The sequence below is a fragment of the Hibiscus syriacus genome, unplaced genomic scaffold, assembly GCF_006381635.1.
Source record: "Hibiscus syriacus cultivar Baekdansim isolate YM2019G1 unplaced genomic scaffold, ASM638163v2 tig00111398_pilon, whole genome shotgun sequence".
NCBI lineage: Eukaryota > Viridiplantae > Streptophyta > Magnoliopsida > Malvales > Malvaceae > Hibiscus > Hibiscus syriacus.
This window is the reverse complement of record NW_024063081.1, coordinates 1,806,468-1,820,592: the sequence shown is the minus strand read 5'-3', so window position 1 is coordinate 1,820,592 and position 14,125 is coordinate 1,806,468. Positions and strand designations below refer to the sequence as shown.

Here is a 14,125-nt window from a genome sequence, read left to right as displayed (position 1 = left end):
ACTTTTACCAACGTAATCAAAGTCTTATTGGCAACTTTCAGAAACGAATTGTGAAGATGGAATTATTCATGGAGATCATCTCAAAACAGTGCAGAGCCACAACTTGGAGATGGGCATGTACCTATCCTGATATTCAAACTTTTTGGATTCATATATCAAAAGTATCGAGTAAAGATTTAAATAACAATTCGTTATCAAAATAATGGTTGGTATACATCGATAATAATACTATTTAAAATAACAATTGTGTAATTGGTTATATTCACAGTTACGATAAATACAATTAACATAACGTTTGCCGCTATAATTTAAATCCTTAAGTTTGAGAGATCACATAAAGCAAGCAATAAAGAAAAAACTGCATGAAATATGCTCAATGCAGGAGCGGTTTTTGAATTGTAATTGGTGGTAAGAGTAAATAATTTTCATTAATGAGGTGACCTACTATGAGCTTGGTTGTCAGCAAAACCTGAAACCGAATTTACTAGTGGTCTGGTGACCGGATTAATGCATGGGGGTTGAAATATCAATGCTGGCCAGCACATGAATAGCCAAGTCTTTACCTACTGTCATGCAGACGCTTGAATTTACAGCTGTTAGGTTTTCATTTAATTTAGGGTTTTGCTTTTGCAGGCAGATTCAAAAGATCTTTGTACGTTAGGGCTTTAGATCAGCACCGGAATGACAGCAACCAACAGCTTCTTTTGTACGTGAAGTGAACTGGCTGCAATGGACATTCGATTTTCGACCACTTCATCAGCTGCCGGATGACAGACATCACTAGTCACAGTCAAACAACAAAACCAAAGAGTTTAAAACAACTTTTATACATATACACATAACAGGGGACAAATGATATATTTTATGTTAAGGTGTGAATTTTTAAAATTAAAAAAATATATATATAATTTTAAGATTGAAAATAAATTATTAAAAAAATATTTAAATTATATAATATTTTTTTAAATAACTATCTCAATTACTCTTATTGATCCATCCCTACAAATAGCATAAAAAGGTATTGGTATTCTAGCACACCGCTTTCATGAAACAACAAAACTTATATATATATAAATGCACTAATACACATATATATACATATGTATACACGCAGATATATACATAACACAAAAATATTGGTATTTGAGCACCCCACTTTCATGAAACATCTACATTGATTGTTTTGTCTATCTCTCATCTAAGAGAGGAAGAGGCTCATATCAAATAGCTAAAATTAATACGATAATGAAGTTATCTGATTTTTTTCATCGTCATGAATATTTTATCATATATTACTATGGTAATGAAAATGAAAAAAGGCAAATATATGGAATATAAAACAACAAAAAAGGAGTTGTTTCTTGAAATATATTGTGTAGTTCATACAATAGCCTCGAGTTATGAACTTGGGGGTAAAAGCCGAAATATCAAATTCAAAGTCATTAACCTCCAGAAATATTCACACCTATTTTGCAGTAAGGGAAAGTTACAACTTCCTTAAATAGTTCTAGGCTTCTAGCATCAATGAACTTTTGTTGAAGTGTAGTATTTGGGTGACGATGAATATATAAAAAATGTATCTTTTTGTGTCAAAAATAAGTTGGTTTATGCTAAATCACAACAACTTTTATGGGTACTACAAATGGTAGTACTTGAATTACTAATGTGGGCTCTTTACGGGTACTTGTGAGGTGAGTTCTATATATAGCTTAATAGTAATTAACCACAAGCATTTTGTTAAATAAAATTAAATTGTATGAAAAAAACAGATCATCATAAAAAATCATTGTCGTAACACTTTGTCATGAAAAAAAAATCTTTCGACAGTATCAGAGTTTTGTGGGTGAGGAATTGAGTTATGTTGGGATTAATTCGTGAAATTCATCTTGGATATGAGATGGTTAGTGGTAGGCTCAGAGTCACGTATTGAAAAAAGAATAAAGAAAAAAGACATCGCGTCGTGTCAATATCTCTTAACGACATGTGAAGATAATGACTGGAATGAATTAAAAGTTAATAATAGAGTTTAAAAAAAAGTGACCAAAATGTAAATATATTAAAATTTTGATGACCATTCATGTAGTTTACTCTAAAAATTAAAAGGCTCAACTACGACCCGGACGAGACCGAGTGATCCAATACTCTTTTATTAGTTATTAGTAGAAGGCCCAAACAATTGAACAAATTGCATGATCCAATTTATCCAAACCCAATTTTCCATTTCAACCCAACAGAAGAATTAACAAATAAGAACTCTTTCCATTTTATAAGAAAACACCATAATTTCAACAACAAAAAATCCTCGAAATCTTGTTCAAAAGAACCCTAAATCATGGGTCAGGGAACGCCCGGCGGTCTGAATCGGCCAGGCTTTCCTGGGGACCGGAAACAGGATGGTTCTGATAAGGAGAAGAAATTTGAGCCGGCGGCACCCCCAGCTAGGGTGGGTCGCAAACAACGAAAACAGAAAGGACCCGAAGCTGCAGCTCGGCTCCCGACTGTGACGCCGCATACTAAGTGTAAGCTTCGGCTGTTGAAACTGGAGCGGGTCAAGGACTATTTACTTATGGAAGAGGAGTTCGTTGCTAATCAGGAACGGCTCAAGCCGCAGGAAGAGAAGGCCGAGGAAGATAGGTCTAAAGTCGACGATTTGAGAGGATCACCCATGAGTGTGGGTAATTTGGAAGAGCTGATCGATGAGAATCATGCAATTGTTTCGTCGTCAGTTGGGCCGGAGCATTATGTTGGGATTTTATCGTTTGTGGATAAGGATCAGTTGGAGATGTGCTATTTTGATGCACAAAAAGGTAAATTAAACCCTTACTTTTTTAATATTTTTAGCTTTAGGGTTTCTCATATGAGATTCTTAAAAGAAAATTAATTTAAGTACTATTTCGTCTGAAAGGACACTGAACTATTGTGACATTTTTTAATTTTGTAATTTAGAATTAGTGCTGGGTAATTATGAGAATTTATATCTGCAACTACAAGCTGATAGAACTGATGCAATTTAGAATGATGATTGGGCAGTTAATATCTTATGTTGAGAATTCTGGTGAAATTGATAAGTGATAACAGGGTTTTAGTCATGCATTGTTGCTTTAGGTTAAATTGATGAGCTTTAGAAATACGAACATTTGATTAGGTATTTAATTCTTAAATGGGTTCAACGGGCTCAAGCATGGGGTGTAACATCTCAGAGTGCTGATCCAAAATACTAGTATGAACTATGAAATTCCTTTTATTTGAGGGTTTTGTAGCCGTTATTTCTTTTTCCATTTCTTGCAATTTCATTGTTCTCAGAAAGAAATTTATGCTCGGTTATTGTGTGTTCTCAGGTTCTTTCTGTTGTTGGGCTTCTGCAAGATGAAGTTGATCCCATGGTATCAGTGATGAAGGTTGAAAAGGCTCCGTTGGAATCTTATGCCGATATAGGAGGTTTGGATGCTCAGATACAGGAGATTAAAGAGGCAGTTGAGCTCCCACTCACTCACCCTGAACTATATGAGGACATAGGTATTAAGCCTCCAAAAGGAGTCATCTTGTATGGAGAGCCTGGGACAGGCCAGTGTTTTAAAAAGCGCTCCTGAGGCGCTAGGCGAGGCGTTTAGAAGAAAGCCTCTGACCACCAAGGTGGCGGCGAGTACATGAGGCGGCGATTCAGTCGTCGGAGGTTGCGAGAGGCGACGAGGCGATGCTTGTAGCGATTCACGTACAATGACCCATTTATGTTCTGAGGAGACAGTATTAGGTGGAGTTCCAGGGCAGCAGATTATGTCGGGGGTTTGTATTGATGGGAGAGAAAGGAGTTTAAGCATGGGGGTTGTCACCTTGGGCCAAGATAAGGCTGATCAAGAAGATGGGCGCAATGTTAAAACAAGTATGTTAGAAGTTAGTGGGCTGCCAGTTGGCAGTGATAATAGGACAAAAATAAGTGGGAAGCACGTGGGTCTGGAATCGAGAAATACAAACTTCTCGGATGATTCTGCACGTTCGGTTGACTATGGTGTTGCACCTACTTCAATTAGGAAATCCAACCATACTAGGCCTGTTAAGTGGGTTGTGAATGAGAAGTCTATTGGGGGCAGAATGGTGAGTTGCAAACTGAAACGGATGATGTTTTGATCCAGTGGCAGTCTGTAGGGCCGAGTAGGGGTGACGGGGATCATGGTGTGAATACAATTATTTCTGGAATCCAAGAGAGGGGGAAAGGTTATGTGGAACTCAAAAGAAGCGCCTCGCGTACGTGAATCCCTCGCCTCAAAGCGCCTCAAAAATTGAGTCTCTCGGGTAGCTAATCTCCTTGGAGCGCCTCGCGCCTTTTAAAACATAGGGACAGGCAAGACCTTGCTTGCGAAGGTGTGCATTCTTTTATTTCCAGCCATGTATATATATATTTTTAAAAATTCTCTTTTAATGCACATCTGTCTTTAGTAATTAGTGGTTTAATCTGTGTGCTATTCCAACCCCTCTGTTTCAAGTTATTCTCTTTTTCGATTAAGAGACAAAACATGTCATATCTAGAGTCGAGAGTCTAGACATAAGTGCTAGTTTCCGGGCATAATGAGGTTCTGAAAGTCAGAGCAGAGCAGAAGCATGGACACATGAACTTGAAATATATGATTTTGCATGTACCATGAAAGTGGTATTTATATTGATTATATCTACGGGTTTAAAGTTTACACTCTTACCGCGCTTCAATGGATCTTTTGTTGTATAAAGTTAGATCTGATTTTTTTATGTCTATATGTTGTTTCAGGCGGTGGCTAATTCTACATCAGCAACGTTCTTACGTGTTGTTGGCAGTGAATTGATTCAGAAGTACTTGGGAGATGGTCCCAAGTTAGTTAGAGAACACTTCAGAGTTGCTGATGACCTTTCCCCTTCAATTGTCTTCACCGATGAAATTGATGCAGTAGGTACTAAGAGGTAAGTCAGTGAAACAGTTATGCCTCGATGGATATACACTTGGAACCCTTCTCATTAATCTGCCCTACAGGTACGATGCCCATTCTGGTGGAGAACGTGAAATTCAGAGGACCATGTTGGAGTTGCTGAACCAATTAGATGGCTTTGATTCAAGAGGAGATGTGAAAGTGATTCTTGCAACAAATCGGATTGAGAGTCTTGATCCAGCTTTGCTTCGTCCTGGTCGAATTGATAGGAAGATTGAATTCCCCCTACCTGACATCAAAACAAGGAGGCGCATTTTCCAGGTATGTGATTATCTCATCAAATATGTTTCATTATTCTTGTCTACTCATAAAGTTTTGCTCTTTCAAATCTCTGGACTCAAGATTCACACATCAAAAATGACTTTGGCTGATGATGTCAACTTGGAAGAATTTGTGATGACTAAAGATGAGTTTTCTGGAGCTGATATAAAGGCAATATGTACTGAGGCCGGTTTGCTTGCTTTAAGAGAGCGACGCATGAAGGTTAGACTCGTTTAATTCATATTAAATAAAATTTTTGAACCCCTTTTCTTAAAATATATGCAAGTATGTTTTATGACTTATAAGCTTAATTGCACAAAATTACACCCTTGCTCCATAGGTAATAGGACTGAAACCCGAATACCTGATTGATAGATTTATTCAATACTGCAAGATTACATTCTGGATATGCATGTATTAGAATCTAAAGCTGATGGCAATTAAAATTGCAAATCTTTTGCAAATTGCCGTACATCTAATTCTGCTTTACGTTTTAGTTTTTCCATAGGATATGGAGAAATAATGCTAAATATTCATTATTAGTGAGTGGCAAAAAGTATTTATTGCAGAAATATTCTGTTACACTTGAAGAATTAGATGCTGAAAGCTATATTTAAGCGGAAAAAAACTGTAAACTAAATTGTCAAAACCTTTGGCACTGCAAGATACTAAGGTCTTGAAGAAATTGCATTGAAATCCGTTCTCTGCAAGTAGAATGCTTCACATTCTTCAATTTTAGGGTTATGTTTCCGGTAAACTACTTATAACTGTCAATGTTCCACTGTATTAGCATACACGGTGCCATAATTTGCAAAATCTGTGAAGAGATCTATTTATCCTCTCTTTGTTCTGGAAAAATTAGAACTGAACTTGTCATTGACACAGAGAACTGATATCACGAGTCGTACTCAATATATTAAATTAAGTAATTTATTTGTACGAGTGTCTGATTTTAAAAAATCCCATGTTTCAGGTGACACATGCAGACTTCAAGAAGGCCAAGGAAAAGGTGATGTTCAAAAAGAAAGAAGGGGTTCCCGAAGGACTTTATATGTAGAAAAACTTGTTTCAAGTGGTATTTCCTTGCTTCATTTATAATTCTAGATTCATAGCAACATGAAGCCTAAAAATGTTATAACCCTTTTTAGGCATTTATAAGAAGACTTCTTCGAGTCTTGAGAGTTGATGCCTTCTTTTTTCTTCTTCTTAATCTGCAAATACGATCTTAGCCAGGAATGTGAATATAGAGAAGTATTGTAGATGCTGAGATACGATTTTGTATTCCATAATTTCATGGTTTCTAGAATTGATTTGTTCTTCTTGAGACGGCATAAGATGAACTCGGGGCTTAAAGATGTGTTGCAGCTCGCTTGTGAGTTTGAAGGAAGGAGGGGTCTCCTCTCTGTCACATTGGGTTGAGTGACGTGCAAGAAAGTAAAATAACAACTAAATCGTATTAGGAAAACTAAACAAAAACGAGGCCTAATGGGTTAGTCACGATAAATAAGAAAAAACGATAATTTATTTATTTCTTTTAACCTTTGCTATGTATTTTGTCACGGGTATATTATCTCTTTCAAGATATTAATGTCTAACATCTCTCTAAAGTGTGACAATTGTCTGATGCAGATTATTTCAACTAATCCAATTGGAATTGGGTAACTTGGTTAGTTTTGTTACAAATGTGTGATTTGAGTTTTGGGTGTTTTAGATGTTAGGGGCTTTATTTGATTTAATAAATTTCAATGTTTTGAAAGTGATTTGTGACTTTCGAAAGGGATTATCAGAAACCTAATATGATGAATCAAACAAAAAATAAGACGGATTTTGTAATGAAATTTGTGGTTCATCATAGGCAAATAGATTTTATATTGAACATAATCTAATTGCTACAATAGAATAATCAAATGATTTGATTATAATTATTTAAAAGTCATAATTTTGTCATGATTAAAATATTCCAAGTTAACTTTCACTTGCAATGACCTGTTTACCAATAAATTAACTGTGATTTGTGTGAATTTTTAAAGTTTAAGGACCTATTTGCAAACTAATTAATAAATCAATGACCTATAGATGTAATTTACCAATTCTTTTCCAACAATTCAAACCTAGGCCCACCCCCACTTTCGTCTGTCGACAACACTTCTGCGATTCTAACAAATACCAAGAAGAAAAACCTGAACATAAGAAGTAGAAAATAAATGGGGGGTCCTTCACGGCAGTATGAAGTTTGCAACAAAGCTCAGTCCAAGTACAAGTTCCCCTCTTGTCTTGTTCCTTAGTAATTACTTCAGTTTCCTCTTTCTTTATAACTGTTCATCATTTGTGGGTTTATTTTACTCTTTCCATTTATCAGTTGTTCTCTGCCATGTTTCAAGACACATAAAGGTATGCCACCCAATTTTTTTTTTCTCTTTTCTCTCTCTCTCTCCCCCCTTTAGTTATTCTATCCCATCTTTTATTTCAATATGTATGTTGGCAAATACTTGAAATTTTCTCCATCAACATGTGTTGCCTAAAACAAATGAAACAATGATGTAAGGTCTCATGTTTTGTAGAGAAAGATTAGAAGGAAAATTTGGGTTTACTGGAACTGAAGTGCTTTTATGAATGATGCAGAAACTCCCAGTGTGAAACCGAAATCCACACAAGAGAAGTCTGGTGAGAACTTTTCCTTTTAATCAAGGATGCTTGTGCTTTTAATGTTTGATGTTCTAAATATGTCCTTTTATATATCAGTACATTTTGAGAGGTACGAAGTTAGTTCATATAAGGTTGTGGCGTTGGGCTTGCTTTTCTGGTGTTGATGATGCTATAAACTCCTATGAAGTGATAAATTCAAGAATTCTTCATTTGCTTTGGTAATATCAACACACCTCTTCTGGTCTGTTTGGTAATCCATACCGAGCTTTATGTAATCAGAAACCAACTGCAAATATAAGTGATATGTATTTCAACTTAAGTTCGGTTCAACCAGAAAATAATATAGCTCAGGGGTCTATTTCCGGAAGCCAGCATTAAAAGAAAATTTGATGGTTCCTAGCCGAAGTTGGCCTTTGCTTCATAGTTGCACAGTGGCCTAATATAAAACTATTGTGAGTGTCTGAATATTGCAGGAACCTCTAGTTTGAACTCAGGGTCCGTTAATGATGCTGTAACAATTACTGTCAAGTCGGAGTCCACCGTTGATGCTATGACCCCCAATGTCAAGCCAGAATTATCTGAAGGAAGAGCCAGTAAGAACTCTGTTATGCAGTTGCATGTTTTTAATGATCAAATTCCTTTGTTTGAAAATCCAAATAATCCGTTTTATGTGTAGCCTTGGAGATATGCTTATTTTCAGTTTTTCAGAAATTTAATGAATTACTCGTCTGCCACAACCTTTGAACCTTATTCATATTTCCTTTTCATATGCACTAATTACGAACTTCAATATGTCGTAACATCTCTTAAGAACCTACATAAAGACATTTCATCATATTTGCTTTTGAAACCAAATGCTTTTTGTTATATATTTCTTCTTTTGCTGGAACGGTCAAAATCTCAAATGGTGTTTGTTTCGTATCTATTAGGTGGTAATCCAGGATTTCAAGTGGAAAGGAAACTAGAAGTTGATGACCCAAGTGAAGTGCTACAAATAATGCAGATGCAGGCTATTGGTATTTTCTTTTTCCCAAAATCTAATCGTAGCTCGGATATTTATTCAAAAACTGTGTTGCAGCAGTGGGCAGTATGTTTGGAAAAAGAAAAAATTTCCACTCATTATAGTTTATCCACAAACATCTTGTTGATAGTTGCCTACACAATTGAGATCTTCAAGCGCAAAAAAATTGCAAAAGCTATAATGGAAAGCTAATCAGATTCATAATTAACTTGTAAATAAAAGAACACGAAAAAGGCTGAATAAATTGAAATTCCCGGTAGAAACTGTGTTTTCTACCAGAATTCGGAATATTCATGGGAGAAATACAGTGGTCTTAATTCATTAAAAGGCATTGTGGTTGGCTTGTAGTAGAATATTTTTTGCATTTTATAGTAGGCCGAATGTGTTGCTTTTAAGTAGATTTGGTTTACACAAATGTTTTACATCTGGCACTGTAGAAGCTTGAATTATATCCAGCTTAAGATAACTAGTTTGTATGATCAAATGTTTTCTTGATCTATATTATTATGTTAGAGCCAGAGAACCATTAGATAAAATTGTCTTGATGCTGAAGCTGATTAAACCCCGTCACACTAAATCTACAATGTTCCCTCACGCAGCTTCTTCCAATGAAGTCCGTGAAGCCTTGAAGGATGAACATCTTCAAAAACTTATCTCTAATATCGATAGCTCCCCAGAAGCATTGAATGTCAGTGTTGTTATTCGTACTTTGAAAGTCGAGAATCCATTTTGCTGATGATGTTCATGTGTCTTATAATTCTGCCTTTTTTCTTTTTGTTAGGAACTCGACAAAGCTATGGGAGTGGATGTTTTCCGCATTTTCAGTGATAAGGTATTATACTATCTTCAAACAGTGCAATCCTTAAGGTCTACTTTAACAGTTGTTCACCTCTTGGGTTTCCATATGAATAGCAGATAGTGGCTGATCAGGACTTGTTATATCCAAAGTTAAACCTGCTATTGTTTTCTCTATTATCAGATTTTATCTACGATCAATCCGTGTCCACATATGATATTTTACAAAGGCCATTGAAGTTCTTTTTCGAATGAATCGATGTCAACATGGTTATATCCAAGTTTTGCTGTGAGTTCAGATGAGGAACTGTCCTGCCATCTGAACCGGGTCAGCGGTTGATGTTTCTGTAAGTTTAACAATACATATTTTTATTGTGTCGATGAAAATGTCTGCAATGGCCTTTGTTTGTTGAATACCAGGGAACATCACTGGGACCATGCCATAACTCATGGTCATCATCTACCATAGTTAAAATATATTGTCAAATATAATCCGCAGCTCATTCCGTAGGATATATAAAACAATGGTCATTACATGAAATGTCAAAAGAACATAACTATCATATCCCACCCAAATGCATACTGTAGTAAAAGCCATGCATGTTACAACTTCATTCAACAGTTTCATAAACATTAATAACAATGCGGGTAAAAGATTGTTGATTAAGGGCTTTCTAGTGCTAGTCTTTTAAGTCAACGTTACTCTTATTGTCTACATTTTTAAAAAAGCATTGTCCAAATTAACATGTTAATCGATATAACAACTACATTTTTATCTGTTAATTAATCAAACCGTTAAAGTTAAACGGTTTGATTAATCAAATTGTTAAAAGTGACGGTTAACAATCACAGATTTTAACAAACGAATAATCATTGGTTAATTGTTCTTAAATATATACTTTTTAACACATTGTTCTTTTCTGGTATCAGTGCATATTAATGATAGTCAATGTATTGATTCGGATTTTATTAGTATTTTTAAACTTATATATTTTTTAATAAAATATACCTCAACGACACATAGAAATGTGTTTATATACAATATAAAATTTCAAAATTATTGATTAGATTAAAAAGCTTAATTTACAAAAAATAAAAAGATGATAAAAGAGGATTATTAAATTTAATTAAAAAATTTAAAATTTTATATCAATCATATTTTAAATTAAGTATTATTTTTCAATCCAATAATAATCATTTAACTTGATATTATGGAGTTTTAGATATGTGGTTTGTTCCCTTCCAAATCCAATCCATATCCTCCTTAAAATTTGATATTAATCGATCGTTTATAGTTAGATCTAAAGTTTAAATCCCCTTTAAGCCTTATTTCATATTTTTCTTAAAATGATGATCAATTTGATAAGATTTTAAATTTTAAAGATTTATTGAATTATGACCAAATGATAATAAAATATATAAATTTTAGAGATTATATAGTTGCTATACCATGTCTTGGTCTGTATTTTTCTAGAAAAAGGTTTATTTCTTTGTCTGAATTTCAACATGCTTCCATGGATGGGAATGTCTTTTAGGGGAGATCGTCTTCTCCATTTGTCATTTTAGATCTTCAAGTTTTTCTCTTCCATGGTTGGTGCTCGAAGCCATTAATGTGATCAGTTTATATACGTCGTTGCTTCATTTGTTGATACTTTTGTTTATCAAACTATTACAAGACGATCATTGTAAGATTTTATGATAATCCTGACTGTGTTTATTCAATCTGTAATTGTCAAGACGTTGTTGATACGATTTTCGTTAAATGAATATTTTCTCGTATTACTTAAAAAATAACCTTCAATTGCTTATCCCAAAAAAGAAACTTTAATTAATCATATATTTATAGGATATAATTTAAAATTATTTTTTGTTACTTTTTATCATATCTTACAATATCTAAAATTAATCGATTTATTTGAAAGAGTTACATTATCTGTGAATTGAGAATAAAAATAGATAAATGATCCATTTAATCAATATTTGTTCCATAAGATCCTTAATTTTTTTTATTAGTAAGGTAAGAATATACATATCTAAGAATCGAATACTCAGATTTGAATATCATATTTAATTATAATATTATTAGACACTTTTTTAAAGATTTTTTTACATATGAATATTAATTTTCTATCTCAACACTATTTTCAAGTGTGTGGGTAAATTATTGGGGGAGCATAGATAAGAAACAAAGCGCCCCCATCTTTTACAAAACAAGCACCCCTTAATTTATATGGACTGTCCCTTCACATTAAGTCAATCTATTTTATTTACTTTTTGCCATTATTTACCATTTTATGCTAATTCTTCACTCTTTGATCATCAAAACCAACCAATATAGATCCTGTAGTATAATTTTCAATCTGTGAAACAAAGCAAATGAATAATCAACACACAAAGACAGCCCAACACTTATTACTAGCTGTTTGCATATGAAAACTCAGGCAAAATAACTGCCATGTTCAAACTCACCAAGAGGAAGGATCTCTTCTAACGATATGAAGCATTATTTGTCGAATTCCCATATTACACCTCCGTCCTCTGCGAAAAAAAAAGTTCGTTATCTATAAGCTTGACCTCAAACCAGAGCACACTTGTGCAAACCGAAAATCATGTTTCATGAACTTACTATCATAAACACAAAGCCGCCTCCCCCCCCCCCCCACACCAACAAAAGAAAAGATTATCTTGACTTCTATGAACACCCTTCGTATGCCGATTATATGAGGGGCAAGCCAGACCGGACAACATTTCCCCATCTCTCAAGTCTTTTAGGAAAATGTAAGATAATGTTTGATCCTTTCTATTTCCTAATTCTCATCATATGTTTCCCTATAATATTGAACACATGAGTTCCACGATGGCCTCAGTCCTTGGAGACTGTTTTAAGTCGTGCAATTCTTCTCTAGACTGTCTCGTTTAAACGAGCAACTGAACTTTGGACATATTATGACAATGATAATGATAAATAAAAGTTCAAAGAGCTGAAGCTTCATGCCTTTCTCACTTGTTCAAGAAATAAAGATATATATCTTCAGGTGTGTACCTTTAATTTTCTTGTTTATCCAGACCTCGAGTAGCATTCCAGCACCAATGCCACCGGCAATACACGCTCCATAGAAGGCAATAGCAGAAGGAACGGACATCCGAGGAAGGAAATAACAATCTGGAATTTGCCTAATTTTCTTCGGAAGCCGCTTCTTTACAGCTGATTTACCACCAGCACTAGGATCCTTCTGCAACTCACTACCAATTGCTTTCCAATCAACCCCTTTCAGAGGGTCCTTTGTCTCTTCAGTTCCCATTACAGGTTTTCAGATAAAATCTCACTTCTTTTGAATCACAAACAATATTATCCCCTGATGAACAGTAACCTGATTAAAAGGAAAGCCCCACAAATCATTACAGCAACAGTACTATGAATTACAGAAGGGCAATGAATTCCCAGAAATCATTACCCAATCTGCAGGTGATTGGAACATTTTTAAATTTTAACTAACCGAACTTTAAAATCCTATGAATCTGGTGTCTGACTAAATTATTTGGGAGCATGCCAACAAAACCTAGGAACCATGATGAAGATATATGAATTTCAATTTTGAAGAAGAAAAACAGAAGCATCAATCTAATACAGGTCTAAACGAAGCCAAATCCTCTAATAGATTACCACCAAAACCAGAACCTTCCAAAACAATGTTACAGCAATTTGGTAAGGAAAATTATCATTTTTTTTGGATCATTACTAACCTGAATTCGCAGATAGATTCGACAAAGTATGAAGCTTCAAAGATTTCTAATTAGAAAAAATTTAACGAAAAGATTAAGTAAAGGATTCAAAAGCAATCAGTTAAATCACTTTTGCAACAGATCGATAAGAGCAAAGGTTGATAGCTTAGTATCGAGAGAGATTCTAAAGGTTGATGCTTTGGAAGAAAAGCGAAGTAAGATGGGAGTGGGGGTTTAGGGGTTTTGTTTGCCTTAATATCTAGGGTAAACTACAAGTTTAGTAACTAAACTATCAAATTCTGTTTCGTTTTAGTATCTAAATTTTCATTTGTTTCAAAATCATACTGACATTTATTTTTTATTTCATTTTAGTACCATCTGATTAAAAACTTAACAATTGTTGCAGGTAGTGTTTCTATGGGTAAATTATAACATTTGTCATTTAATTATCTTCTCACTCTTATTTTGATCAATAAAGTTTAATTTTTTTTTAATTTAACTACTCAACTTTCAAAGTGCTTATGTTTTAATCATTCTAATTTATTTTATAAATAATTTTTTGACATAATTTTTTTAAAAATATATTATTAATATATAATTAAAATAAAAAAATAAATTTGAAAGTTAGAGTAATTAAATTAGGAGTAATTTGAAAGTTAAGTAATTAAATTAAAAAAATTAAACTTTGGTGACCAAAACATAAGTTAGAAAATAGTTGAGTGAT

The 14,125-nt window shown here is 34.2% G+C and overlaps 2 protein-coding genes and 1 pseudogene across 3 annotated transcripts; 2 read left to right on the top strand and 1 right to left on the bottom strand.

The window, feature by feature from the left end:
* The first annotated feature begins 2,233 nt into the window (after positions 1-2,233).
* LOC120161372 lies at positions 2,234-6,324 on the top strand (annotated as a pseudogene).
* A 1,080-nt stretch (positions 6,325-7,404) lies between these two features.
* Positions 7,405-10,117, top strand: LOC120161161 (zinc finger HIT domain-containing protein 3-like). The gene is made up of 8 exons (XM_039171422.1): positions 7,405-7,500; positions 7,576-7,607; positions 7,839-7,880; positions 8,336-8,455; positions 8,792-8,878; positions 9,483-9,571; positions 9,665-9,715; positions 9,863-10,117. The coding sequence occupies exons 1-8, from the start codon at positions 7,421-7,423 to the stop codon at positions 9,914-9,916; spliced, it is 555 nt and encodes a 184-aa protein (XP_039027353.1). The 5' UTR covers positions 7,405-7,420; the 3' UTR covers positions 9,917-10,117.
* Positions 10,118-12,019: 1,902 nt separating this feature from the next.
* LOC120161356 lies at positions 12,020-13,569 on the bottom strand. Of its 2 annotated transcripts, none has more exons than XM_039171630.1 (3): positions 12,722-13,042; positions 12,148-12,216; positions 12,020-12,038 (listed from the first exon to the last, which is right to left on the bottom strand). In XM_039171630.1, exons 1-2 carry the CDS (start codon positions 12,978-12,980, stop codon positions 12,182-12,184), a joined length of 294 nt encoding a protein of 97 aa, XP_039027561.1. In that variant the 5' UTR covers positions 12,981-13,042; the 3' UTR covers positions 12,020-12,038; positions 12,148-12,181. The 2 variants fall into 2 exon arrangements, with proteins under 2 accessions (XP_039027561.1, XP_039027560.1); XM_039171629.1 differs by lacking the exon at positions 12,020-12,038 and adding an exon at positions 13,532-13,569 and having other exon boundaries at positions 12,129-12,216; positions 12,722-13,034.
* Between the last annotated feature and the right edge of the window lie 556 nt (positions 13,570-14,125).